At 38.0% G+C, this 27,765-nt stretch overlaps 2 protein-coding genes and 1 non-coding gene across 4 annotated transcripts in view; all 3 read right to left on the bottom strand.

Annotated features, from left to right (window-relative positions):
- spag17 (sperm associated antigen 17) overlaps positions 1-12,719 on the bottom strand; it is a 29,895-nt gene extending 17,176 nt beyond the window's left edge. The window contains exons 1-19 of the mRNA XM_023345771.1: positions 12,563-12,719; positions 11,852-11,995; positions 11,028-11,087; positions 10,538-10,666; positions 10,225-10,396; positions 8,663-8,866; positions 8,414-8,574; positions 8,148-8,294; positions 6,279-6,357; positions 6,038-6,159; positions 5,704-5,907; positions 2,890-2,991; positions 2,542-2,692; positions 2,254-2,442; positions 2,143-2,180; positions 1,912-2,028; positions 1,523-1,677; positions 1,183-1,283; positions 384-448 (exon numbers count right to left, since the gene is read on the bottom strand). Coding sequence (XP_023201539.1) covers positions 384-448; positions 1,183-1,283; positions 1,523-1,677; positions 1,912-2,028; positions 2,143-2,180; positions 2,254-2,442; positions 2,542-2,692; positions 2,890-2,991; positions 5,704-5,907; positions 6,038-6,159; positions 6,279-6,357; positions 8,148-8,294; positions 8,414-8,574; positions 8,663-8,866; positions 10,225-10,396; positions 10,538-10,666; positions 11,028-11,087; positions 11,852-11,995; positions 12,563-12,661 — 2,439 coding nt within the window. The 5' untranslated portion in view covers positions 12,662-12,719. The remainder of the gene's footprint in view (positions 1-383; positions 449-1,182; positions 1,284-1,522; positions 1,678-1,911; positions 2,029-2,142; positions 2,181-2,253; positions 2,443-2,541; positions 2,693-2,889; positions 2,992-5,703; positions 5,908-6,037; positions 6,160-6,278; positions 6,358-8,147; positions 8,295-8,413; positions 8,575-8,662; positions 8,867-10,224; positions 10,397-10,537; positions 10,667-11,027; positions 11,088-11,851; positions 11,996-12,562) is intronic.
- Positions 5,564-5,634, bottom strand: trnag-gcc. Its single transcript has one exon. It is a non-coding gene; the product is annotated as a tRNA-Gly (tRNA).
- A 7,896-nt stretch (positions 12,720-20,615) lies between the features above and the next one.
- ddit4l (DNA damage inducible transcript 4 like) lies at positions 20,616-27,344 on the bottom strand. Of its 2 annotated transcripts, XM_023345603.1 has the most exons (4): positions 27,140-27,344; positions 25,088-25,207; positions 22,827-22,948; positions 20,616-22,448 (listed from the first exon to the last, which is right to left on the bottom strand). In XM_023345603.1, the coding sequence occupies exons 3-4, from the start codon at positions 22,915-22,917 to the stop codon at positions 21,964-21,966; spliced, it is 576 nt and encodes a 191-aa protein (XP_023201371.1). In that variant the 5' UTR covers positions 22,918-22,948; positions 25,088-25,207; positions 27,140-27,344; the 3' UTR covers positions 20,616-21,963. The 2 variants fall into 2 exon arrangements, with proteins under 2 accessions (XP_023201371.1, XP_005815373.1); XM_005815316.2 differs by lacking the exons at positions 25,088-25,207; positions 27,140-27,344 and adding an exon at positions 23,184-23,424.
- Between the last annotated feature and the right edge of the window lie 421 nt (positions 27,345-27,765).

Below are 27,765 nucleotides of genomic sequence, written 5' to 3'. Positions count from 1 at the left end.
GGAAAAAATGAGAAAAAATTAAAGGGCTGTGAATACTTTTGCAAGGCAAAGTATAACCCAGCAATAATTCTTCATTTACACCGTTTTATATGGTACCAGCTCCCCTTCCTGCATCCCTGACTAGAAATGCTTGTTCTTTTACACTAAACTCCATTTTAAACCTTGTAGATCAGACAACTGGGATTTAATTATAGAAGCTGATACATGCTGCAGTGCTGCTAAGGGCGACCTTGTTTGTCGGATATTAAAGTCACATAATGAAAAGATGTCCTGGTAATGATGGACTGGCTTTGCACTACAGGCTCTGGTTAATTACATGCTACTGTAACTGAATAATTGTGTGGCCCGTGTGTGAGATCAGTGTTGCGTTTGAGGAAACCGACTTTGAGGGACTCCTTTCTGATGACTGGTTCCTGAGCTTCTTCCTCCACTACGGGGCGTTCAAGGTCTTTAAGGAATAAAACAAATGCAGGTTTTATACCGCATTAATACTGAGGTTATGCACTTTATACCATAGATCCCTAAAAACATAACTTGATATTTTTATCTCCCATGGCAAATGGATTAAAAAGTATAGTAAAATAATAAAAAATACCGATTTATTCTGCCTGTTTACAACCAAATAAATTGTTGCAATTGCTAAATAAAAATCCAGGACTAGAAATGTGAATTTAATTTTAGATTTTCTGACTTTCAGGTAAAAAAAGTCAAATCTTTAGGTTCTTCAATTACAATATTTAAATAAAATACTTTTTCTACAATATGTGAACAAACATTTTGGCCTGTACAACTCAAGAAGAGATTCAGAAAATGTGCTACAATAAATATTAAATTAACCAAATTGAACAAACAGAATAATTGAAATAAATCAATACAGAAAAGGAAAATATTGTAAATATATGACAATAAAATTTTATCCTTGCACAAACTGTCAGTAGATATCGGTTTGTGAGTTTTTGCTTAATAAAATTTGCACCAACTTAAATCTTTCGCCACTCGTGGTAGCAAAGTGAAACCATCACATGACTTTCTGTTCAACTGAGCTTCAATCCCCATTACAACCAGTCACTAAGGATTGAATGAGGATTCGATGAGGCAAATTGAAATACAGATGCTGATTTAAGTCTTCATAACAGCTTATTTATTTATTCAACACAGACTTTTCTGAAACCAACACATTACCTGTTGGAGTCATCTGGCTTTTCATCAGCATTTCCTCCCTCTTTAACTCTTCCTCCTTTGTCCAGTCGTAGATTTTATCAGCAACATGCTCCAGATAATTTCTACGGTAAACATCAAGGGAATCATATTTACCTGCAGATCTGGAGGAATCTCAGCTTCACCTGACATAGTCGCTACAATTTTTAATTTCTGAACTGAACACTTTTGCATACTGAATACTCAATTTTTTTTTTCCTGGCAATTTGATCACACTCTGTTCTTTAGATTGTTAAGTATTTATTTCCAATTCTACTGATTGTGAAACAACAAAACAGCGTCCAGTGAGGGAGGAAGTACTGACCTGAACTTGACATCACTGTGGAGGGCCTCATCCCAGAAATGTTTGGACAGGCCGTGAGAATTCATAGGATTGTGGCAAAAAACATATAAGATGTTTGCATAGCTTTCTCTGAAGATGTCCATGCAACAATATTCCTCTGAGGCCTTTTGCAGAACCTAAACAAGAGTATGTGCAAAGCTCAAATCCAGTTTCTTTTTGAAGAAAAATTCAGAAAACTACACAAATTTAGAGAGAAAACAGATAATACACAAAGATAAAAGCAGGTTTTTAAACAATCTCAATGATTACCTGATTCTCGGTTTCTGCTTCACTGATTTTCATGAAATCAGTGAAGCAGAAACAGAGATGTTCTACATTGCTGTAATTAAAGAGTCATAAACAAAACCCACCTGTGGAAAAACAGTGGCACTGTGATGTTCTGTATAGTACCAGTCAAACAGACATCTTTGTCTCCAGTGCTGGATTTCACATAAATCCAGCCGGCTGCCAATTTCCCCATTCAGGTGCTAGAGAAAGAAAAATACTGGCAAGTAAATCAATGCCAATCTTTAAATTAATATTTTCTTTCAAATAAAACATTAAAAATTGATGTGGCAGCATAAATAATGTGTAAACAATACCTCTGAGTTTCCAGGGTCTTCAGTGAGAAATGTTGGCTCTATAGAGAAGTGACAGTATGAGGTACGTAGGTGAAATCTGGCGTCTCTGACCGATTTAACATGCTTACATACCTATAGTCCGCGGGGTTTGAAGCTTCTGTTTAGCATATAACAAAGGATTTCCCCAGGGGATAACGGTTTGTGTCTGCTGTGTTTCATCATCATTCAGTAAAACACCCAGCTGATCCACTGTGGTCAGTGGCATAGCCTCAAACACGCTCTGATCAAACAGCCGCTCCACCTCGGGCCAGGGCATGTCCTCTATAGGAGATTATTACGTTAAGAAACTGTGAGACATGTAGAGAAAACAGGGAACAGATATAATAAATTGGCAACAGGTTTGGTGAGCTCCGTTCTGACCATCTGTGCAGTAGTGCTGCAGCTGTTGTTTCATTCCCCTCCAGCAGGTGTCACCATTTCTCTGTTCAGCGACGGACTGAATGAGCTCCGAGACTGGACTAGTCTTCAAAATGGATGTTTCTATCTCAGCCGGATTAAAACCCTTAGACCCCTGCATGGGTCACACACATGTAGATGAACACACAGCTAGCTTGTCGCTCTAAGTTGTAGAGTGAATTATTTATATTAGCACAAATTTTAGTGGTGAGTAAGGAGCTGATAACTGACTAAAGAGAAAATCTTGCATGTATAATCAGGTGTACAAACACTTCAAACATAAAAATGAACAGTTTGAGAATAAACCCTCACGGTGATGTTCTGTAATCTTATTCCCCTCTCGTCGTGGTATCTGAGAAGCACAGGGTCACCAGGCCTCTGAGCATGCTCTGTCCCATAATTCTTCATCAGTCTCTAACGTAGAAGACAGCAGAAAGTAGAGATCTCAGAAAGCACTGTGTTCATGCAGTGTATCGCAGAAGAACATACAAGAACACTCTCTTTAAATTTAAGAGTTTCATGTATTTTAAGCATCTTGTTTTGTTTTTGGGGGTAGGGATTGTGCACTTAGTTCTTCTCTAACGTTTACACTTTATTTGACAAAGAATTGATGAGTGGAATCGGTTGGTGTGTGGTTTAAGATTATGGAAAAGACCTTGAATTGACAGAGGGGGCATCCATCATAAACCCTTAAATAAAATAAATAAATAAATCATAAACCTACTGGAAAGCATCATACAGTTACTGGTTTCACAGTATAACAAGGCTTTAAGGGATTACGGTTTCAAAACTGCTAAAATAAGCACTGCCGGTCAAATTTTTCTCTCTGTACAAGGAAGAGAGAACCATTTAAAAAGCACCATTTTTAAAAGGTTGTTTGGAAATAGAATGATTGTCATTTCGTGAAATAAGTAATGGTATGCAAACTAAAGGAGTGTCACCATCACTCCTATTCAGATGTTGCTGTTTATAACTAAAGTTGGCAACTAAGAGTCTATGATATCTTTTAGGCAACCAACTGCAAGCTGGCAATCAGAGCAGATATCCCCAGTAACCAGCTGACATTAACTTGCAGAACAGTAAAAATGTTTAATATTAGATGTAAATATACTAATACTAAGCATATCATTAGCAATGTTAGCATAACATCACTAACATTGTTATGCTGACAAAAATGTCAGCATAACATTGCATGTTATGTTAGCATAACATGCAACAATGTTGTGGTAACATACATGATGATATGCTATCATTAGCAAATTGACACTGGTAGTATATTGACTATTGCTGCAATGCAGTGTTAACATAGCTATGCTAACATTGCTGTGCTAATGTTAACATTTTAGCTAATTATTATACAAACTGAGCTTGTATAAGCTTGTAAAAGCTAAGCTTAGTATACTGAGTAGAGTGAGTCAATGTTAGTCAATAGGAAAGTAATATCTCATCCTACTGACAGGATTTTGGCTAACCCTACAGTCAGTCATTATTAGCTTACTGGTGATTGTCCAAATGCTACAAAGAGCTTTTTAGTTAACATGGGCATTTTAGCCAATTTTAGCTTACAGAATAATGTTTGCATACTTGATGGAGTAGGACAACGTTATTCAACATGCAAGTGATAGCCCACATGCTACTCGCAGCATTTTAGCACACTTTAGCATTCTGAATAGAGTAAGTAAATGTTAGTCGATAGGAAAGTAATAAGCTAACCCTAAAATCAAGCTACTTTTACCACATACACTGTTTGATTACTGAAGAGGAGTAAGTCCATGTTAGTCAACTTCCTCATAATAGCCCACATAACAACGGTAGCATTTAAGCTAACATTAGTATTTTAGCTAATTTTGATATGAAAGCAAAGCTTACTACACTGAATGGGGTAAGTTACTGTTATCAAACATGCTAGTGATTGCCCATGTGCTACTGACCATATTTTAGTTAATCTTAGTATTTTAGCTAATTTTAGCTTTTATGCTTGTTTTCACAATAGATGTAATATGTTGCTTGATGTCAAAATGCTAGTGATAGCCATGCTAATGTTAGCATTTTAGCTAGAATTAAAATTTTAACTAATTTTGATATAAAAGCTGAACTTATACTTGATAGAGTAAGTCAATATTAGCTTGATGGTGATTGCCCAAATGCTACTAAGAGTTTTTTAACTAACCAGTACATTTTAGCTTATAAACTAAAGTTTGCTTAGTAAACAGTGTAGGACAACATTAGTCAGCATGCTAGTGATAGCCCACGTGGTATTGACAGCATTTTAGTAAACTCTAGCACACTCAAGAGAGTGAGTCAAAATTTGTTTACACGCTAGTGATAGCCTATATGGTAATAGTAGCACTTAAACTAACATTAACGTTTTAGTTAATTTAGATATAAAAACTAAACTTTACAAACTGAATGTCTTACGGCTGTGTTAGTGAATATGCTGGGGATTGCTCACAAGTTATGGACAGCATTTTAGCTAAAAGGTTAGTGCTAAAAACAGTCTAAATACTATTCAAAGCATGTTCACTAACTTTAGTATCTGATGAGCTCCCTATTCTCAAATCTCTGTTGTTCTGGAATCAGCTCTGCAGTTGATCACAACTCAACCCAGAAATTTCTCTCCTTTCGTTTTTCACTTCTTTAAACTGCTAATTTGCCTAATGTTTCTTCTTTTTAAATGGTGCAGTCAGTTTTGACTGATTTGTGAGAACACTTAATAAAAAGAAAGAAAATGTATGTTTAGGCAAGGTTTGAAGTGGCTTCACGCTTCAAGATAAAAAACAAAGGAAAGAAAGCAGCCGAGTATTCTCATAGAAGCGTATGATCCTCCCCAATGCTGACGTCAGAGTGGGTGTACTCCGTGTATGATGCTTCAGCGGCTTTAAAAGCAGCATACAAAAAGCGGAACAACATTGGCTGCTCTTAGTCGGTCCTGCCCACTGAAATATGAGACGCCTGCTCTGAAGACCACAATTTAAAAAGCATTTGCTGCATTGGCCGGGAATCGAACCCGGGCCTCCCGCGTGGCAGGCGAGAATTCTACCACTGAACCACCAATGCTGCAGATAATGTAGCTCCATCTAAGTGGAGATTTCAACACACTGATGTGTGTATTTGCTGTCGCCATACCTCCTTGTCCTTTTCCTTTTCCACGGTAGTGAGGACCTCATCTAACAAATGATGTTTCTCTTCTTCTGTGTTCAGCAGAGGCAGGAAGCTTTGGAGCATATAACTAACCAGATCACAATCTAACCAGGGACCGGTGGCAGGTTTGTCCTCTTCCTCAGAAATGTGAAACAAAGGGAGCACAGGCACCTCTGAGGAAACCACCACCTGAACAGAAATGTATGTGCAAGAAAAACTGTTTATGCCACAATAAATAAAGAGGAAACCGGAAAATCTTTCATATTAAAAAAAAAATTAACATTTAACCTAAAAATGTAGGGAGACATTGCACACATACCTGTTCCAGCATAGAGTGCAAAATCAGGGGTACAGAACAGGCTTCAGGGGGAACCATGTCCAACAGGTTGTTATAGTAACGCATGTCCACGTTCACAGGTACAGTTGGAGGCGCCTTGCTTTCTGTACACAGAGGAGACAGATTTTAGAAAAAGAAGACCTTACCAGCAGGGTATGTCAAAAAAGTAAGCAAGGATATGAATGAACAGTGGACAGATAAGTTAGGAATAGAGAGGTTAAACCTGAAGGTGGTGAGGTAGATGCTTTGGTTAGCTTCTTTTTAGAGCGAGACATCAGCGGAGCAACGGACTCACGACGTAACTGGAAACACACAAGGTGAAGCTTTAATTAACTAGAAACAGAAAACAGACTAGCTCGATTCAGCAGATAGTGTAGGAGGATCTTTGATCTAAATTTAACAAGAGGCAATTATGTCATTCACCATCCGCGGTGGTGTACTGCCAACAGCCCATGAATGCAGAAGCAGATTGCTCTGTGGCTTTGCTACTAAAGCAGATCAATAAAAAATTATCTGCAGAACTCAGCAGGATCTCCTGCATCCGTAAATAATGTACAGTTCTGCATATGCAGCACAGAGCAGAGTGGCGCAGCGGAAGCGTGCTGGGCCCATAACCCAGAGGTCGATGGATCGAAACCATCCTCTGCTAGCAGCATTTTAGTGGCTCTAATCTTATGTTTCATCAATGTTTGGATTAAATCAGACTCAAGCTACATGAAAGCAGATAAATGTGTTGTTTTTAACTTAAATCCTAAATTAATAGTATATGTCAATATAAAGGTAGGTTAGTCAATTATAAAAACAAAAACAAGCTGAGGATTGTGACTGAACGCATTTGTGAGAACACACGTTTAAGTTATATGCAAGTTTCAGCCATAGGTTTAGAACAGAAATATCCTTCATTGTCCCACAGTAGGAAAATTCAGGTTCTACAGCAGTGGTTCTTAACCTCTTTTGAGATACCGAACCCATCAGTTTCATATGTGCATTCACCGAACCCTTCTTTAGTGATAAATAAAATATATATTTTTTCAAAATTCAAGACATAGGTACAGTATGTATATGTTTTTTTGCTGGTGCACAAAATGAGCAATGCACGAACGTCACTTTGCTCAAAGAACAAAACCATGAACTCACAGCAAGTTACGGTATTATTTTATTCTGGCCCCCCAAACATATTTTGGCCCCATAAAAGAATTTCAGCCCCCAAAAATATTTTTTTACTATTTTACCAATTAAAAATAAATTTGGATTTTTTCAAAGAATACATTTTTTTTAAATAACTTAATTTTTTTTATTTTAAATTTAATTTGTTTTTTGTCATTTTGAATCCACTGAATACTTTTTGGGGGCCAGAATAAAGTTTTGCACAAATTACATACCTGCAAATCAGTGTGACTCCTGCTGTTTGTTTTTGGGAGACCATTGTTTTTGGGAGAGGCGTGGCTTCACCTTGGCAAGTGCATCTTCAGAGCAAAGTCTGTTCATTTTCTTCTTTTTTTGCTCAACATATTTAGTATGGATTAAAATATTAAGAAAGAAACCACGCGACGTACAACTACGACAGCCGCTGATACTGCGTGCACTAAATTCCCCGCAGCCCTGATTGGCCGAGCAATGTAACATGATCCTCTGCAGTAAGTGATGGCCAAGCGGGGCGTGTCATCACTACTTTACACAAGTGTGTCTTTACCTCCGCGGCAGAGGCTCCGCCGAACCCCTGAGACCGACTCATCAAACCCCTGGGGTTCAATCGAACCCAGGTTAAGAACCACTGTTCTACAGCAACGTCAAGGTATGTAGGTTCACACAAAAAAATATTTAACTGTTAATAATATCTGAAAGGCAAGATTGATAATAATAGCAATAATGCATAAGACAATACAAATACTAAGCAGTTAGATATACATCTTTCAATCAGATTGTGGTTAGGGTAGATTGTGGTTGAGATCAAACCTCTTTTCATGTGTGCCAGGGATCATTTTACATTTGGAACATCAAATCAAGTTTCGCTCTTTTGATCCACTGATAAATAGAAATCGATCAGAATATTCTGAAAAAGACAGTTTTGTATGCTAGCTTTTAGTTTCACCTCTTCAGTATGTACATCCTCCTTTACAGCTGTGGGTATACGGATGAGCCGGACATTGTCTCTGTAGTGCTGATGCTGCCGGCGCCACTGCAGACAGTCATAGATGAGTCTGGCAACATTGTCAAACACTCGGCTTCCCAGCTCCAGCTGAACGCAAAAGACCGACATGCAACAGTAAGCAGCTGTAAACATTTACAGGGAGGGAAAAAAAAGTCTTAAATGCGTAAAAGCCATAATAACAACAAAAATGTTCAGACTCTGCTCACCAGAGAGTGAGGGTCCGGTATTTCGAACGGGAGTGTGAGATCTGGGACGATGTAGTTCAGCTGAATCACATCATGGAGCTTAGAGTCTGGTGGGCCGCTGTCTAAAACCGACTTCAGGTGAGTCCAGAACAGGTTGAGCTTTCTGGTACTTTCTGGAACCTCTGAACACCAGAGAAAACAGAAACATTTGGTGAATATCAGAACATGTTATAATAGATTCATATTTCTGGTCTGTAGGAGACTTTCAACCTGCAGGCACAACTGGAAAACTCTGCTCTACTTCCTCCTGAACGTCCAGCTCTACTGGTTCTGGAGAGACTTCTTTGTGCTTGGAGCACAACTTGATGACATTCGCAACATGAACACCGATGGTATTAAGCACTGCTATCAGGTTTGGCTGGTAGAAGCCGACTATCAGAATATAGTGTTGGGGACCATCCTTTGGCTCATCATCTGAGGAAAAAACAGTAAGAGACAAGTAAGGATCCTAACCTTGAAGTAACGAAGGAAGGACACACAGATGGAACAAAGGTAGGGAGTTAAAAAGAAAGAAAGGATGTAAGAGAGCAACAACACAGGAACTAATCTAATCCAAGGAAAAAAGGAAGGAAGGATTCAGAGCAAGAAAGAATATCCATAGGATGGACAGACACAATTGAACTGAAATACTTTATTTTCCCTGAAGGGCAATTTGTAGCAAAGTCTACAAAATCTACACAAGACACACACAAAAAAAGAATAAAACAAAAAAACTTACATTTATAAAATTACATCAGGACTCCAACCAGCACAATTCATCTCGAATCAAATAAAAACTCAAGAGCTAAAGGAATAAAAGACCTCTTTGGGCATCTGTAAATTTTTGGTCTTTAAGGGTCAATGTTGCCCTCTTAGTGGCTCTTGTTCTTAAGAGCTGGAAAGGTTTTCTCAAAGAGCTCACCTGCTATCTTTCACCAAAAATGTTGCCCCTGTATCTATACTGGCTGACCATCTCTACCACTGCACCATTCATCAGTTCAATTGTTGGTTGAGTCGACTTCTTTGAAAATCAATCAGCGTCTCTTTAGTTTCTGAAACATTTAACTGCAAGCAAATATTATCGTACCACTGGATGAACCGGACTGTGACCCACCTCCTTGTCTTGCAAGAACCTAACAACAATTACAGAGTCATCTGCAAATTTAATAATGACCCTTAACTCACTTTGTTAGTGCAGAGAATTAAAATCAGAGAGCCAGTTAAATGTGAAAGAAAGGATAAAAACAAGAAATGAAGAAAGAAGGGACATAAGGAAGGCAGGAAATGAGGTAGGAGCAACCTATGAAGGACATAGCAGGACAGACAAAAGGAGGATGATAATATTATAATATTTAGACAATGGTATAGGTAATAAAGCCAGGAATTACAAATATATTTTCATACCCTGTTATTTCTCTCTGCTGAAGTCAAATTTCAGACTTTTTAAGTGTATCTAGACCAGGGGTGGGCAACTCCAGGCCTCGAGGGCCGGTCTCCTGCAAATTTTAGATGTGTCTCTACTTCAACACACCTGAGTCAAATAATGAGGTCATTAGCAGGACTCTGGAGAACTTGACTGCACTTAGGAGGTGATTCAGCTGTTGGATTCAAGTGTGTTGGATCAGGGAGACATCTAAGAGTTGCAGGACACCGGCCCTCGAGGACCAGGATTGCCCACCCCTGATCTAGACACATTGTAATCACTAGAATAATATGCTACAGAAAAAAATGAAATAAGAAATAAACTCACATCTAGATAAATGGCTAGATTTCCTGACAGGACTTTTCTTTACCTATATATATGGGCGTCTCAGCATCTCCCCTGCGTTTGAGCTTAGTTTTCTTGTCCTTGGAGAGGTCTGAACCAGCGGCCTGACCCTTTCCCTTTTTCTCTTTTTTGTCCTTTTGTTTGCCCTTGCCATCAGACTGAGGTGGAGTCTTTCCTTTTTGTTCTTCACTTTTCAGCTGAAATTGACAAAAAACATTAAAACTAACCATTGGTAGACAACGTGAGCTCTAAAGTAATTCTGTGCAGTTAAATCCCACTGCACAGAACAAACTAAAGAATTACCACACACAGAATGAGATTTATAGCAAAACATTTACCTGTTCAACTTCCCGTCTCTTTTGATCACAGGCTTTAACCTCCAGCAGCTGGAATTTCACTAATTTTGCCACCAGATCGATGGGAATTTCCTCTCCGGCATCCAGCAACAATTTAGCAGGCTCAGTACACTAATTAACGTACACAAGCACGCAAATACACAAATATTTTTAGAAAAGAAAACTAAGATGCAATGGATCTAAGAAAATATGAAGGCTGCACAATATTTGGAAACCATCCAATAATAATGCAATTATTATTGGATTATTATTATTATTATTGGAGTGTCGATAATTATTATTATCAACACTTAATGACTTTAGACATCTTGGTCTGCAACATGCAAGAATTAAACCTCTGTCCACCAGCCCAAATATCTGCCAAATAACACAACCAAGCAGTTCTTTACGATCATAATGTTTCACATCAGATGACGGTGATTCAATATATTGTGCAACTATTAAACTAAAGTGTCCAACATCCCAAACCTACCTCATAAAACAAGGGAAGATTATCTGGCTTTTTTGCTTTGGGATTCCCCAGCTTATTGATCTGTGAGGAGAAAGATCAATCAGAAGCAGCAACAATGCAGTAGATGCCATCTACTTGTTTGGAAGAGACACCATAATTTTAAAAAAATTACTCACAAACTTAAATTTGTAGGGTTTTTGCTTTGGTCAGATGAGAGAAAAAATTAAACTTTTCAGCGTCAAATACTATAACAGGGTTTCCCCAGTGTATTATAAGCCTGGCGGGCCACCAGGCTTTACTTGTGCCCCCACCAGGCTAAGCACTGCTTATTTATTTAAGTCTTTTTAAAATGTTCGCATTTTTAAGATTTTATAGTAACACAAAAAATTATGTGTTACAGTTTTTTCAGTAACACATAATTATCAAGTAATATTATCAAACTCTGCGACAGACTGGTGACCTGTCCAGGGTGACCCCGCCTCTCGCCCGGAACCTCAGCTGGATATAGGAACCAGCACCTCCCGACCCCACTAGGGACAAGGATGTAAGAAAATGGATGGATGGACGGATGGATATTTTAAAATTTCCTGTCTACTTTAAACATTTTTTAAATCAAAAACATGAGGGGCCGCATGAACGACTGCCTAGCACCCAACCACCGAGCGAGCAGGTTTTCTGGGGGAAACCTCCATAAAGTGTATTTCAGGTCCGTGCTGAAATTTCAGGTTAACCAAATATGCCTAACATTTTTCTGAGAAATGATTTCATAAACAGCGCAGAGCTCAAACATATCATGGCTTTCACTTTTTTTTTCAGGTCAAATAAATAAGAAGAACAACAGATACCTTTTCAACTGTGCTGTCCCACGATATGAGGGAGAAAAGTTTGCGCTGTGGACGTTCGAAACTCAAAACCAGAGACTTGATTAGTTCTTCCTCTTCTTCTGGACCATCTCCAACCACGAGAGACACACAGGCAAGCCAAGTATCCTGTAGAGGTCATGACACCGGGGTAAATCGTTTAATTTAAGAACCGCCATTGCTGCTAATTAGGCTATCACGTGATTTAAGGCCTGAAACAGGAATGTTTCCGTCATAATACATAAAATGTATTACTTAAAGCGTAATAAGTAGGAAAGAAACTCAAAACGTTTTTAAATTGATAAAAAGCAACAAGATAAAAACTACCATTTCGACTGGCTACAGTAAGTTTAGCTGTACTAAATTTTCTGACTGTCTACGGCAACTTCTTTTTTATGGCGGTTGGGAAGCAGCGTTTAGATGTGCATTACCGCCATGTACTGGAATGGAGTGTAATATTAAGGAGATTTATAACGAATTAATTAATTAATCACAACCGGACAAACTTCCGGTTGTCGGTCACCTTTCAAAGTAAAAGCTTAAACGTAAGCCTCAATATATTCGACAGTTGATGTGGAATTTATTGACATATGGGCTCTATGCCACCTCAAAGATGGTGGCATAGAACTATCTAAACACGGTGATGGTGACGTACAAGTATCAAGAACACAAAGAGGAGTAGGCGAAATGACAAACCTCGAACTGCGCTTTGATGAGATCAGCCTCCCAGTTCTTGTTAAAAGGTTGAATAGGGGAACTTTTCTTACCAGAGGCTTTTCTACCTGCCGGTGGCATTTTTGAAAACGTTTGGGGTGTAAAATTAGCAAAACAACGCCAAAAATCAGGTGTAAGAAGTTAAAACTATGAAGTTTTCATGTAGAATGTTTGTGTTGTCCTTAGCAACCAGGTCACCGTTAGGCACAGTTCTTAAAGGAGCAGCACCTCATTTAATAGTACCGTTAAAGCTTTACTTTCAAACTAAATTATAGAAAAGAAAGGCAACTACGTTATTTGTAGTTTGCTCTGTTAGACACAATTCTAAGCTAAATATTGTTATAATATCTGCTTATTTGCACTGGCCATTCTTGCTCTGTATATCTCACACACAGAACGTTAAGATTGTTTTCTAAAATTTGGTTATGAAATGTAGTATCCCCTACCTACTAATTGTACTTAAGTAAAAGTAGCACTACTTCCACATATTTTTATTCAAGTAAAAGTAAAAAGTAGACGTTCAAGAGATTACTCAAGTGACGTATGTCTTAAGAAGGCAACTCAAGTACTGAGTAACTCAAGCAAATCATAAAAGCTAAAGTCTGGAGCAGCTTCTGGTATTATAGACTGAAATGATAAAACTTATATAAATAACATAACTACAAAATAAATATTAAGCAGAATATACACTTTTCATAATAACAACAAAGCTTGTGTATAAAGCTTACGTATAAACAAGATGGCTGTGTCTGGGGTATTTTGGTTGAAGCATATCATAACTCGGAAGAGTTGCGATATTTCACAGTAAAGTTACTCAAGTGAAAGTAAAAAGTATGGTGGAGAAAAACTACTACATTTATATTTTAAAATATATACAATAATTTAATCTCTAATCTGATTTATTCCTAATTTTAATTCCCAAATGTTTTATTTAATGTTGTCCACAAGATGGCAGTAGCAGGCACACCTAATCCTGTGCTCAGTGTTATTCAACTGTCTGTTATTGGGCCCAGTTTCTAGAGTTTGAGTCTGAACCCCGCAGTAGGAAGACTAGAATTGTTCTGATAAAGTTTTTGTTAACATAGTTATCAGGAGCAGTACAAACTGAAGCTTGTCTTTTTATTTCGTGGTTCCACCCAGTCAGGGCTCAGGATTTCTGTTTTATCAGTATCAGGTGTGTAAAACCTAAAAGCTCCAGCATACACACAGCTAATCTAAATGCCCATTAAAATGTAAGTAAATGTAAGTTGTAATTAATATTCTGACACATATTTTGCTTGATATCTGTGTGAGAACCAACGACAGTGGGTATTTTAAGAAAACAAACTCAGGGCACATACACTGTGATATCTAAAAAATAAAGATATTGTTCCATCTGTTGAGTCAATGCAAGGACAGGGAGGATATTTATATCTAATTCAGCAGGGAAGTGCTGTAATGGAAAGAAAGCTGCATGTGCACTTTTTTATTTAAATAAAGAGAACGTTTTGAATGTTAATTAAACTCATAATCAACTGGAATACAATTAAAGACACTTCACTGAATTTATGATAACGGAGAGTGAAGCATTTCAGGCCACTTTGCTGCACTCACACACTATTAATCATTAAAAGGATTCACAATACTTTTGAAATGGCGTTGCAGCACTTCTTTCTTTTAATTTTTTTTGATTTTCTGAGTGAAGTACTGGACAAAATTAATGCCAAAGACGTGATTCAATTCCACCTTTAAGAAAATACAACCTAAAAAGGCTTAAGTTCACTCCGCTCAATATTCTTTCTCTGGTTATTGTGTCCTATCACAGTGACTCTCTGCGCTATCTTCCTTGTTTCCCACTAAATTTCATTCAATGTCCTCCGAACAGTTTCACCAGCGTAAATGCAATGTAAATGGGACATTGCTGTCTGGGTGTTTCTTTTCACAACCCACTACCAACAGAGGCCTATAAAAGCACAAAAGCAAGACAACGCCCACCTGTTAGATGCCAGAGAAATTCATCTTTCACGCCAGCAGTTCATTCGTTACGGAGGCAGTGCCCTACGAAGGTCAAACAGCAGCGAGACAGAGTGACACTCTGTTCTGGCTGCGTGGTACATGGCAACATCTCAAAATATCCATAGTTCTTTTGGGGGTAGGCTGCAGTGAAACCCATGCATCATGTGCCTGTTAGGGATATTTTATTTCACTCTACGGCATTCATGATGGTTTATTACAGATCTGCACCCACTTGATACTCAAAATGATGTATCGTATCTGAGTTAATATAATCTGATCAGGCCAAGAGGTGCTCTGCATCACTGTGTAAAACCAGAATAGCAAGTCATGATGCTATTTTTCGAACATACTACAAGTATGGTTTAATGTTGTTTTGACAAGCTAACCAAAGTTCATATCAAGCATCAGGTTTAATCCAGGTTCTCACAAACTATTTGGCAAAAGCTTGAAGGGTCTTACTTATCAAAACTTAACAAACATGATGTGGTAGTTCTAGAACTACAGCTCTGGAAAAAATTAAGAGAGCACTTAAAATAGTCCGTTTCTCTGATTTTACGTTTTATAGGTATATGTTTGAGTAAAGTGAACATTGTTCTTTTATTCTATGAACTACTGACAACAAGCAAAAATTTAGGGCAACACCTTATTTGAAATGATATGCATAAGACTGACATGACACTGTCATAAATACAAAGAAGTCTTCATGAATGTAAATGTGAATTAAAAGTGCATTAAAAGTATCAACTTAGCATTATTTGGTAAATAATGACTTTTTTATGCAAAGTTGCAATAAAAATTACAATAAAAGCCAATTAAAAGTGTCAACTTTCCATCAAAAGTGTCATTATTTACCGAATAATACTTCTTGACAACAGTCATAAGCATCTCCTTCATGTTCATGACAGGTGTTACATCATGTTTATGACAGTGTCATGTCAGTCTTATGCACACCCATGCAAAAAAAAGTGTTACCAAATTGGGAATTTATTTGTAGAAAATGAAAAATGGTGAAAATATCGAAAAGATGCAGTGCTTTCGGACCTCAAATAATGCAAAGAAAACAAGTTCTTATTCAACAATAGTAATGCTTTAACTCAGGAAGAGTTCAGAAATCAATGTTTGGTAGAATATCTATGAGGTTTTCAATGGGATTCAGTGCAGCGGTGTCTTTATTTTTTCCAGAGAGGTATATAAATCTTGGATAATATGAGTCACAACAGCATTTAATTTCCCTTTTAATTAATAAAGTATTTTTGGACTCAATAAAACTGTAAATGCTAAGATTAAGCTCTGGTTTCTAAAGCTACTTTTGTCAAAAACAGTTCTTCAGTGTGTAAGCATTTGGATTAATTTGCCTTCTCATTTCCTACTGGGAATCAAATTTGCTCTCATGTGCACGTTAAAATTTTATGATGTTATTTAGTCTGGAAAATAATTTCTAAAGGCCACCCTTTTAAATTAATTTCACTACAAAAAAATAAAAAATAAAGTAAAGGTGGTTTAGATCTCAAACAGATGAGTTTTTGGTCAGGAGGAGAGAAAACGATCCAATCTAAAAACAAAAGTTTGAATAATCCAAAGTTAAACTGGGAGAGCTGCTGTAATCTTGTGTGCACTATCTGCAATCAGATTGGATGTTCTTGTATGTTTAGTGCTATCTGTTCCTATTGATTTGCCATGAAGGCACTTGAAGATGTTGTAAGTTCATTTGTTTTAGCTGACCTGAATACGGAACTTTCCAAATCACTAATAATCAAGTTTTCAGCAAATATTTCTATGAATTGCTAAACCTGACAAACATTAAAGGTCACACAATGACCAGGTCAGAGATCAAATTTAGGTTATACTAAAGTGATCTGAGTGAGTAGAGATGTAAGAATTGTTAATGGAATTTTTTTGTAATGTTGCTGTTGTTTCAGTTCTGTTTATTTGACATGTTTATTGTCTTTAAAGTCCTTTCCTTGTAAAAAAGCTTTTATGTTTTAAATCTCTTTGAATCCCACCTTTTATGAGTGTTAATGGTGTTTGTTTTTGAACGAGAGTAAAGCTTTATTTAGATCAGAGAGTCAAAGGGAAAAGAATAGCTCAAATTTTTTTGAGCATATCTATAAGGTAGGTGAGCCACAAATTAATGTGAGTGGTTTAAGAGAAAAGCAGTCATAGTGAGACAGTAGTGAGGTGTGCAGTGGGAGACACAAAAAGTTTAAAGATAGAGATGTGATTTGTTAAGGGATCCGTTCTGAGCCTCTTGAGGTTTGCAGAGGTGATAGAGCGAGAGATAGATGAGGTCAAAGAGGAGTCACCATGGAGTACAGCACGATGTTCACAGATTACACCCTGATCCCCAACTTACATGATCCGCCTCTTCTGGACTGATACTGTCTCCTGATGACAACTGAGCACAAAATCAAACCTTTTCCCTCAACAATCTGATAGACTCAGTCCTGAACGTCCAGAGACACATAGAGATAATTACAAAGTCGGCCTTCTATTGCCTGAAGAACATTTCTAGGATGAAATGACTAATATCTGAGCAAAATCTAGAAAGAGTCATCCATGTTTTTACCTAAAGTCGCATTAGTCACTGCAACAGGCCTGGATAAAAAGTCAGCCTGTGGACGCTGCCATCTTTAAAGGTCTGGAAATGCCGGGTCGTGACGAAGGAAAAACAACATAGCCTTCAGTTTCGTTTGGCCTGAGTGCAGTGCTCACCAGAGCAACCTGTGGCCTTTTATTAGCAGATTGCACCCACCTGTGTAAATCTCCGCCCACTACAGGAAGTCAACAAGAACATCAACAATAAGATTCAACACAGCCAAAGAGTTACAAGAGTTACAGAAGACAGAGAGACAGACCATGTTTATTTACAGCAAAAATAAAGATGCAAAGCTGGGGAGTTTTAAAGATGGGGAGGGACAGTGTATGACAAAGGTTGTTAAAAGTGGAGCTAGAGAGGTGAAGAAAAGGAAAACAACAGGAAGCATACCACTGCTATTTTTATTCCTTACTTTATATAGAAACATGAGTTTGCTGTCAAGATTCTGAAGGTTAAAAAGCTTATAACAGCAAGTCTGAAAAGAGACTCCGATAACAACGCCATCTTTAACATTCAAAACGGATGAAATACAAAAGAAAAAACGCATTGTTGACATAAAATATACACAAACTAACAGCAGGCAGATAAACACACTGAGATAAGCAACACGGAGTCCCATGGTGACATGCAATCACTCTCCAGCCAAGTTTATCAGATTTCCCTTTTCCAAAAAGGAGGCTGTAAAACGGGTCAGGAGGAAGGGAAACATGGAACCCTGCCAGGCGTATCTCTGAGACCTCACAACAAACAGGCCTATCCTGTGACTTTGAGCCTCCCTGTCAGCCCCCGCGGGGACAGAAAGGTGGCTCAAAGTTGGTAAACATCTGTAGGCAGAGGGCTTGTGCAATCACCCTCCTCAGTAAGTCTCAGCCTGCGAGGCTGTGGCAGAACAACATAGCGCCGTCTCTCTCTGTGCAAGCTGAGGTGAATCATGCTGACGCCGAGGATCTCAAGTGCCCCCGCTAGATTCATAAGCTTTGGCAAATGAGCTGCCAAGCCAGCACAGCGGAGCTGACATTATATCGGTTTCAGCAGCATGAAAACACTTTCAGTAGTTTTCCACCAGGCCTACGTTAACAACAGTTAAGTTGGAGTGGCTCTTCAGCAGAGACGCATGATGCCTTTGAATTTGTTCATTTATTTTTCTTCTAAAAACCATGAGAGATACTGTATGTTTAAAATGCTGCAAACATTTCAGTAACTGGAAATATGTTAAATTAAATCATGAGGGGAAAAAAATGTTTTATTTCAGTTTCTTGGCAAAGTTGGCGGAGAAACTTAATGTATCACTTTCACATTTATCAAAGTTTAAAATGAATCCAGGGAAGTGCAGCTGAATTGGACTTCTCTGGGGCCAAAATAAAATGTTTAACATTTCATTGGTGTCAAATCTTCCAGATAAAATCTAAACATTTGAAAGTGAATCCAGCTCACATTGCTAAGCTAAGCCAGGCTAAGCTTAGGAATAGTTTTATTTATGAGAAAGTCCAGGGTGTACCCTGCCTCCTGGTTGTTGACCACTGGAGACCCTGCAAGGATAAGCATGTTATATAATAGATGGATGAATAAATAAACAAACATAAATTAATAATAAATCTCTCCCATGGGTCTACATTTGCTGTGATTATATCATTATTTCTCAAAACTGACCCTTTGGATCCTGCAAAATGTCCACAGAATCTCGAGAAACTTTCACAGGATCTCCAGAAAATAAGTCAAGATTGCTTTGTTGAGATCAGAAAATTTCTACCATAGAAATCGAACTCAAAGGGAGAAAGCCCAGACAGAGCACTGAAGGGAGATGAAAATCAAGCAGAAATGCAAAGGAAGGCAATGACCAAGCTACAGTTAGCTTAACTTGGCTAAACATTGTATAACCCAGAACTAATCTTTTCATTCATTTAAACCATTAGCTGAACACAAGTTAGATAAGAAGCTAATTTGCCACTCCCAAATCTTTTAACTGACCAAAATGGAGCCAAGATAAAGCTAGCTCAACTTAGCATAAAGACAGGCAACACTGAAAATGATTAGCCTAAGCTGCCCAAAACAGTATAATGAGACAGTATTCACAAGGTTTTAATTACTTACTTATTCATACATCAGCTTATCAATATGATAAGCTTAATCTGACACTCAAATTTACTTCTAAAAATGAATAACTGGTGCTCAGTGAAAGCTAACTAATGCTGGCATGGAAATAAAAAACCTTAAAATATTTTTCAAAAGACCATAATTACTTTCTTGTAAATCTACCACTTTACAGCTTTCAGACTTTTCCAATGAAACATAAAAAGTGGCTCTGGGTGAAAGCTGGTTCATCTTTCAAAAAGACAGAAAACTTTGCACTCAGGCTAACGTAACCCATAGCACATTTGATGTTTGTTATAATGTAAAAACTTTTACAGCAATAATTGAAACCATTTTAATAGTTAAAAGCACAAAATGCTGTCCAATTTTAAATTATGTCATATGTTTAAGAGTTTCCACAGCTTTGTAGACCTCGACAGGCTAAACAATAGAGGGTTATAGTCCTGACCCACATTAGCGCAGCAGGGCTAGGGGTTCTGTGTGCGCCTCAGGAGATGATCAGTGCTTCTTTGTCCTTCACAATGACACTGCATCTTGCATATTATTATGTGATCTTTCCATTAACTGCAAAAACAGTGTCAGTCTGTTCAGTAGCTTGTGCAAGAATGACATCACAACTTAATTGGTTACAGTTTCATACGAAGTGGTAGACCATTAGATGAGGTCAGCTCTTCCAGAGCCTCAAACACTTTAACAAAAAAGATTTTTTGGAAAGAAACAAAAAAGAACTTGAAAAATCTCAGTATAATATTTTTACTCTCAATGTTTTAACAGTCCTTTTAAAGTGATTACAGTTTCATAACTGAGGAATGCCACAGGTTCTTGCAAATAGTTTGAGAAACAGCAGATTCCTCAGTTTCAGTCTTAAATTAAACGGTAAATCATTTTCCTTTAACTTGAGCACACCATTTCGTCCAAGTTCAGAATCTTTAAAAAGTAGGATCAATTATAATCTTGGTAGTAGAGTTTTTGCAATTTCTCAGAACTAAATTTAGCAAGTCTAAAGTTTCGCTTTAGACCAATTACTACAAAGTGAAGAGTTTCACATTTTAAACTGAAATACAGAATATAACTTTTCAAATAATTTATTGCAATGTACTAAATTAACTTCAACATCTTCCAGTACATGGTAAGCCAGTTACTTGCAGGTTTAAACAAACCATTAAAGAGTTTTAAAACAAACCATGTATGGAAAATGTGGACCAATTTAAAGTAAAAGTTGGTGCAGAGCACCTCAGTCAAGTTTGATTAGCAATGTTGCTGAAAGACAGTGGTCTTGTGTTCAGTATTCAAGTCAACTGAACAAAAATAAAAATGGTTAAAGAGCAAACACTAAATAACCCGTAGGCAGTAAAAATTAAAAAATATTTTATTGGCTAATGGACAAGTACTTGCCTTGCACAATAAATAAGGATTAAAAGAAAAAGAATGTCATAAACCAAAGTACACAATTAAAAATAGATGAGCCTCCAACACTGAGTGAACCAAACTTTTAATTGTACATAAAGACTCTTGCTCTGTAAAGGTGCATCTGTCAGTATAAAAATAAAAATGCATTAAAACATTCACACAGAACAGCCCATTGCTGTGATTCGAGTGCAGGACAGACAGTTGTACGAGTAAAGGCCTCCACATTCCCAAGTGTGACAAGCTCCCCCATAACAGCATCTTCACAGCTCTTAATGTTTGCACTTCATCACAACTAGATGCATATGGCTGCCTAAAGACCACACAATGGTCTGCAAGTCAAGCCTGGACATCTTTAATGGGAATTCTTCCATTCAGAAGTCTAGGAGCACATTTTCAATCAATTTTCCCCTCAGATTCATGAAATTACTCTATTGCTCTCACCCACAACTTTGCTGACTCTGGGGGGAAAATGCCCCTCTCTGCTTGTCCTTGAATCAGTTTTTTTTCTGCAATGAAATGTATTGCCTCTTGCTCAAAAAAAAGTACTCTGCTTGTGGGTAAAATTTGGACTCAACTATGTTACACACATCCTAAAGAAGGCTTTTTATGTCGAAGCCACAATATTATTTTGGTTGGAACTGGACAGAACGCTAATTATTCCAAAAGATGTAATTAGCGTTCTGTCTGGTGCTTAGAGGAAAAGCACCAGAGAGCAAAGGTTCAAGCATATACTGCAGGATTTAAGAGGCATCAAATCTTAACAACCCCAACATACTGAGTGAGAGCAGAACGTGCGTATGCTTACAAGTTTTTTGTTTTGTTTTTTTTAGCAGAGTTCTGAGTGAGAGCACTGCAATATCTGAGCATGAAAACAATTGCCTTGCTCTCAAACTGCAAAACTGTGCTTTTATTTCTTGGAAGAAAACCTCCCATTGTGTTACTGCAGCTTAACATTCAAAGCATCTGGAAACACAGATGCATCTACAAAGTGGCTAGTGCCTTTAACAGAAGAGTTTCTTGCAAACATGTCAATGTGAACACTTTTACAATTCATTTTGAAAAGGTAAATTGTAAAATTGTGCTTGAGTGAGGAACTGCTCTAAGAAAAAGAGGGCATTTTTAAGGACTATGAAGCTGAAGTCAGAAATATCTGGTTTGTTTAGCATTTAAAATCCTAACCTTACAGTGACAAACTTGTACAAAAGAGCTGAAAACGTGACACCGCTTTGGTCTCACTTGTAGTTTTTAAGTGCATTTCACAGCAGGGAGACTTTCTCACTTCCAACACAGTTCAACACTTCTCTATCACAGTGCCAGCCGAGGAGGAGTACAGTTTTTTCTTGACCAGACGGAAACCTGGACTCAGTTTGATGACGTGCCTGAAGGTTGGGCCGAAGCACGAGCCCATTAAGAGGAAGTCCCGCAGGCTGGGCCATGCCGAACTGTCCTGCTTGAACACAAGAGTCAGCTCAAACGTGGGAACCACTGAGGCATCGCATGCAATGCGCTCCAGCTGCTTCCAGCCCTTCTCCAGCTCCAGGTGGACGTACAGGACGCAGCCGCGCAGGCCGCAGGGCTCGCAGGACGCCAGCTGGAGAACCTCGCGGGCTATCCTCCGGGTCAGCTTCTCTGGTACCAGAACAGAGGAGCAGTGCAACGTCGTTTTCTTGGCCCGGGACAGGCAGTTTTCAAACATCTTAGCCAACTGGTGGCAGCTTCTGTTCTCCGTTACGTCTGCATGGGGCTCGGTCATGCAGTGATCCCAGAAATCCAACTCTGTAAAACCACACGGACTGAAGTTAAAGCACATCAAATAGAGGACATTGTCATTTCAACAATGTGCATGTAAATGGAACAGTAAGATAAGTTTGCATGCTCCAGTGCACAGGTATGTCATGAAGAGGACTAAAAAAAAATGCAATAATCAAATACTTAACAGAGCAAATTTATAAGCTCTAGGACAGGCAGATGGGGTTAAGCATCAGCTTCTTTTTTTTTTTTTACACAGAGGCTAAAGGGATGACTTCATCCTATGTAGCCATCCCTCCCCCTTCCACTGCTGCAGCCATGCACCACACAGAGACAAACAAGCAGCTGGAAATAATCAACACGTTCGCCAACAATAAAACGCACAGAAAACGCCAGCAGGCTTACCTTTCTCGATGCACACCTGGTCGTACCGCCTTCCAACCAGCTCCGAAACACCCTCCGTGTTTTTAATCTTTAATTTACTCGTGGCAACCATGGTGACCGTTACTTATCCACAATACAGCTGCCTGGAAAACCGAGGAAGCGTCATTAAGTTAAACCAGCATCTTTTTTTTTAAGTCATAAAACGCAGCTAACTGACGCTACTTTCCGCAGTCCCTAACTAAAAAATTAGGTTTTAATCAAGCTTGATAAAACGAAAAAAAATTTACTAGCAAGCTAATCACCTTGAATCCACAAAAATGACTAAGTTTTTAGAAATAAAGCCACACTCCACGCCACTTTCTCTCACAGAATACGTACCTTTTACGTTCAAACTCGATGCAAACAGAACTTTCCAGTAATATTTATACCTTCACCAACTCAGCTGGTCAGAGGATTTAACCAATCAGAACGCGTCTTTCAAAAGCCTAACGTATGACGTTCCTGATTGGCTAAAAGATTAGTTCAGTTGGAAATTCTATAGGTGGAGAAAATATATGTGTTGCTATGTGGAAGAACTGACCGATCTATCTATCTATCTATCTATCTATCTATCTATCTATCTATCTATCTATCGCAAGTTTTTTCTTATCGGTTTTATATAGTATTCTAATCTTAAATGATAAGTTTTCATTAGCAATAACATAATTAACAGAAATAAAGGCTTGAAACATCACTGGTTGTAATTCGTTTAAATAACGTGTTTAGTAAATTCTAAATGATTCTTTCAATAATAAATACACATTTATTGAATGGGGCTATATATATATATATATATATATATATATATATATATATATATATATATATATATATATATATATATATATATATATGTCTGTCTGTGTATAGAGGGTTAGACAGATATATAGATGGCTGAGCAAAGGGCACAGAGAGGTGAATGGAGGAATACTGCAGCAGTTCACTGAGGTATGAAGTAGTGAGGTTATGAATGGCCTTGAATGTAAGAAGAGGGATTATGTGACATTTGACTGGGAGCCAGTGGTGTGCCAGGTGAAACGGTTCTGGAAATGATACAGCAAGCTAAATTCTGGACTAACTGAAGTTTGTGGATGACTTTCTGAGGTGCAGACAGAGGTGATTAGTTAAGTATATGGTACTTCAGCCGTATCCAGACTGTTCGTCACATGGGACCAAATTATCTAGTTGAATATATTCAATTTCAAATTAAAAATTCTTACTTGCTAAGCAATAATACAAGCACAATGTTTTAATAAAGTGACCAGTCATTTTTAGACAGCATTTCTCTTTTCTCTTCGCCTTCCTGCTCCTCCAGTCTTTAGCTTCTTTATGAGTAGATGAGCTTATTTATTTTTAAGCACACAACGCACAATGTTCTGTCCCAGACAGGAGCAAAAAAAAAAAAAAAAAGATGAAACAAATGAACCATTCAGCTAAATAGGGGCTTGACTCAAAACCCAGCCAGCAACCCAAAGAGCCAACCAACCAACCAACCAACCAATTAGTTTTGGCTTAAAAAAACAGCCAAGCCAAATAGTCAACCAACAAATCAAATCAAAAAAGAAACAATCAAACCAACCATCAATGAACAGTGTAACCAAGTAACCAATAAACCGCTCAGTGACACCTTGTTGAAACAAATCAAGACAAAAACAAAAAACATTTGAAATACAAAACAACCCAACCACCAAACAGACTAACTAACTAACCAACCAACAAACAACAAAAAAGTAACCATTAGCCCTACAAATTAAATAACTAGCCAAATCATCACAACAACCAAAACCCCAAGTAAATACACCAAGTCAAAGACAATGACAAAAAATTAGACACGACCAAAGACATGACTTTTAGATTCTGTTAATCTAAATGTAGCCCTATTAGAACCACTTCTATCCGCCACCTGTTTACTCTCCTCAGTTGTTTTTTAGACAATTACCAGCCCAATATTCTGTCCTGGTAAGGTACAAAACACCAAAACAACAGAGAAAAAGCTTCAAAGACCTTCAGAAAGCCTGGGGTCTATTATTACAAACCACTTCAAAAGACTACAAGAAACTCAAGCTCATTAGAATCAAAATATAACGCAATTTGTTTCTGTATGTTTAAAACAAATGAAAAGCTGCAAAGGAACCCTAAAATGCTCCTTTTCGCTGTCGTTACATGTGTGAATGTGTGTCTACGTGTGTGTAGACCTGGCAGGAGCAGCACAGGCCCAGTAGTACGTCTCATCAGCAGCTTACCTCTCAACACGCTCCGTCGTTACCAAGATTTTCTTGCTGTAACTGGATCTGGCTCACTTGCCCCCAGCTGCTCTGCTGAATGAAGGGTAATGGAATCCAGTGGGCGCCTCAGACAGATAGCTTTCTCCCAGTCACATGAAGAGAAATATTCCCCAGGGGGGGAAAAAAGTCACACTCTTTAGGTAATGTTACCCCCCTTAAATGCAGACAAATACAATGTGAGGTAACTTAAGGAAGGAGTAAATACCAGCAACAGCTTGAATGTTTGAACTGGGTAAAAAGTGCAGTTCCATTATATTAATCTCATCTCATAAATGGTTGGAGTGAGACGGGGCGTGCATCTGAACCAGAGCTCAGCTTGAGAATGCCCTGCGTCATGAGAAAGCCTTCGTTCAGATCTGACCTACTTTTATCTCACTTGTGTTCACTTTCTGCTGAGACAGCCGTTTGTCCTGGACAGTTTGCACCGTCAAATAAAAACTTTACGAGCCTGAAAACCGTTTTTCCGTCATCAGCTCATTCAGTTACGTGACGTGTGAGAAATCTTCGTCGACATACAATAAAGAGGGATGTTTAAAAAAGGGGCTGATTGTGGACGCATGGCCTGAAACCTGATCTGTAGTCAGATTCAGCTGCAATGTGGGTTAACTGTGCAGTCATTATGACAGACAATGCTGACAAACAGCAGATCTCTGGATTTATAGAAACATTGTGAGTGAGTAAAATAACTGACGACATTTCTTAAAACTGAACATATAAAGGATACAAATAAACAAACAATTTTAAAAATCCAGAGAAACAAATCTGGCAACCACTTTTGCTATTAAAGTGTGTATATCTTAAAATTAATCGTATATTTATCTAAGCCACTTAGTTCTTTGTCGTTTCTTGCCTGGTGAAAACCCATCCACAGTTTTAGCATTGTGCTTCCCAACATTCATCTATTGTCTATAACAGCTTGTCCTTGTACGGTCATGGGAGACCTCCTTCATTCTAATGTACAACAATTTCTTCATTAAACATAATCTTATATATTGCTAGACCTTTAAACATACAATTTAATAAAAATAAAAGAGTGCTTTTTTAAATGTCCACAAACTTAACAGGCTGGCAAAAAGAAAGAGCTGTCTACTGTTCAAAACCTAACCAACCAAGAAAAATACTTAATCAACCAACTAACAAACACACCAACCAACCAGCCAACCTCTACAAAAAACAGCCAACAAAGCAACCAAAACAAAAAACACACCAACCAAACCAAGTATCAACAGCAAACCAGCTAACCAAACAATCAATCTACCAACCAACCAAACAGTGGGTAACCCCCTCAGGAAAAAGGTAACAATTCAAGAAATCAACTGATCAGTCAAATGGAAAATCTACAGAGCAACGCAAAAAGGTAGGGCTACTTAGAATAAGTTGTTATTCTAAGAAAAACATCCAGGCCTATAACCACTGGGACACTCAACCCACAGTAAAACCTGGTGGGGCCAGAATCATACTGTGTGGATTCCTTTTCTTCAGTTTGAACTGGGATTTTATTTTTCCAAAGTGAATGAAATTATGAAAAGATTTAACCTAAAACCTTTAAGTTTCTGCTAAAAAGCCTAAAATGAAGAAGGATTTTTATCTGTGGGGTCCTCACGATCTGATAGATTTTAAAAAATGTCTGCAAGGTAGAGTCAGCAATTATCACCAAGCCAAAATGATAACCTTCATTAAATGACTGAATCAAAAGATGTTTCAACAATTTTGATCTAAGGGTGTGCAGACTTATGAAACACATTGCATAACAGCTAATTTGATCGCTCAGCTGCGAAAGTTTGAAAATAATTTACACCAGTAAGTTTTTATACATCATAATGACCTCTCATTTTAGCACGTTTAACAAAGGTGTGAACACTTTTTTTAAATCCACTGTATAATTGTGTTTTTTTTTCTTAATATCTTGGCTCTCTGTCATTTTTCTCTCCTGAAATAAATAAAAGCATCCCATCACATGTCACATTTTGTTCTTGCTTTGTGCAGCAAAGCTGAAAATTCTCCACCTACTGTTTCCATGAAAGACCCAGAAGATGAAAGGAGCTGCGTTTCGGATTACCAACCAGCCGCAGTCCAGATGAAGCTCTTGTGGTCCATGTGAAAACACCTGGCATGGCGGCTGGCACCTCTCTGCTCTGTGAAACGTGCCGCTTGCAGAGGCCTTTTCTGAGTTGCACTTAACTGCAATGAGAGACAGCTGTTTTCCTTTGCAGACGATGCTCTGGGTGATACGTGATCCTCACACATCAACACGGCTGCTCATGTGAGAGGTGGAAGCCCTCGTGTAAAAAAAAAAAAAAACATCTACAGAAAACTGGAAGACCACATGGATCAATTAGGGGGAGGAAAAACTTATATACATTTAAAAAATGGCATCATGCTGTTCACTTCTGACAGCCAATCTTAAATGTTATGTTTTCACCAGATGGAAGAAGAAAATCATCATAATTTATAGAAATAAAAGCTTGAATACATCAGTTTAGATCAGGAGAAACTGGAAAAATACCAAGGGTTCTAATGGAAAGCTTTGGGTCTTGAGTCTCTCGTCTTCCTCCAATCTATGGAGTTCAGGTCAGACCAGTTTGTTGGACAATCAAACACAGTGACATCATGGTCATTGAACTAGCTTTTGGTAC

The sequence above is a fragment of the Xiphophorus maculatus genome, chromosome 14 (assembly GCF_002775205.1).
Source record: "Xiphophorus maculatus strain JP 163 A chromosome 14, X_maculatus-5.0-male, whole genome shotgun sequence".
Lineage (NCBI taxonomy): Eukaryota > Metazoa > Chordata > Actinopteri > Cyprinodontiformes > Poeciliidae > Xiphophorus > Xiphophorus maculatus.
This window is presented reverse-complemented; position numbering and strand designations above follow the sequence as displayed.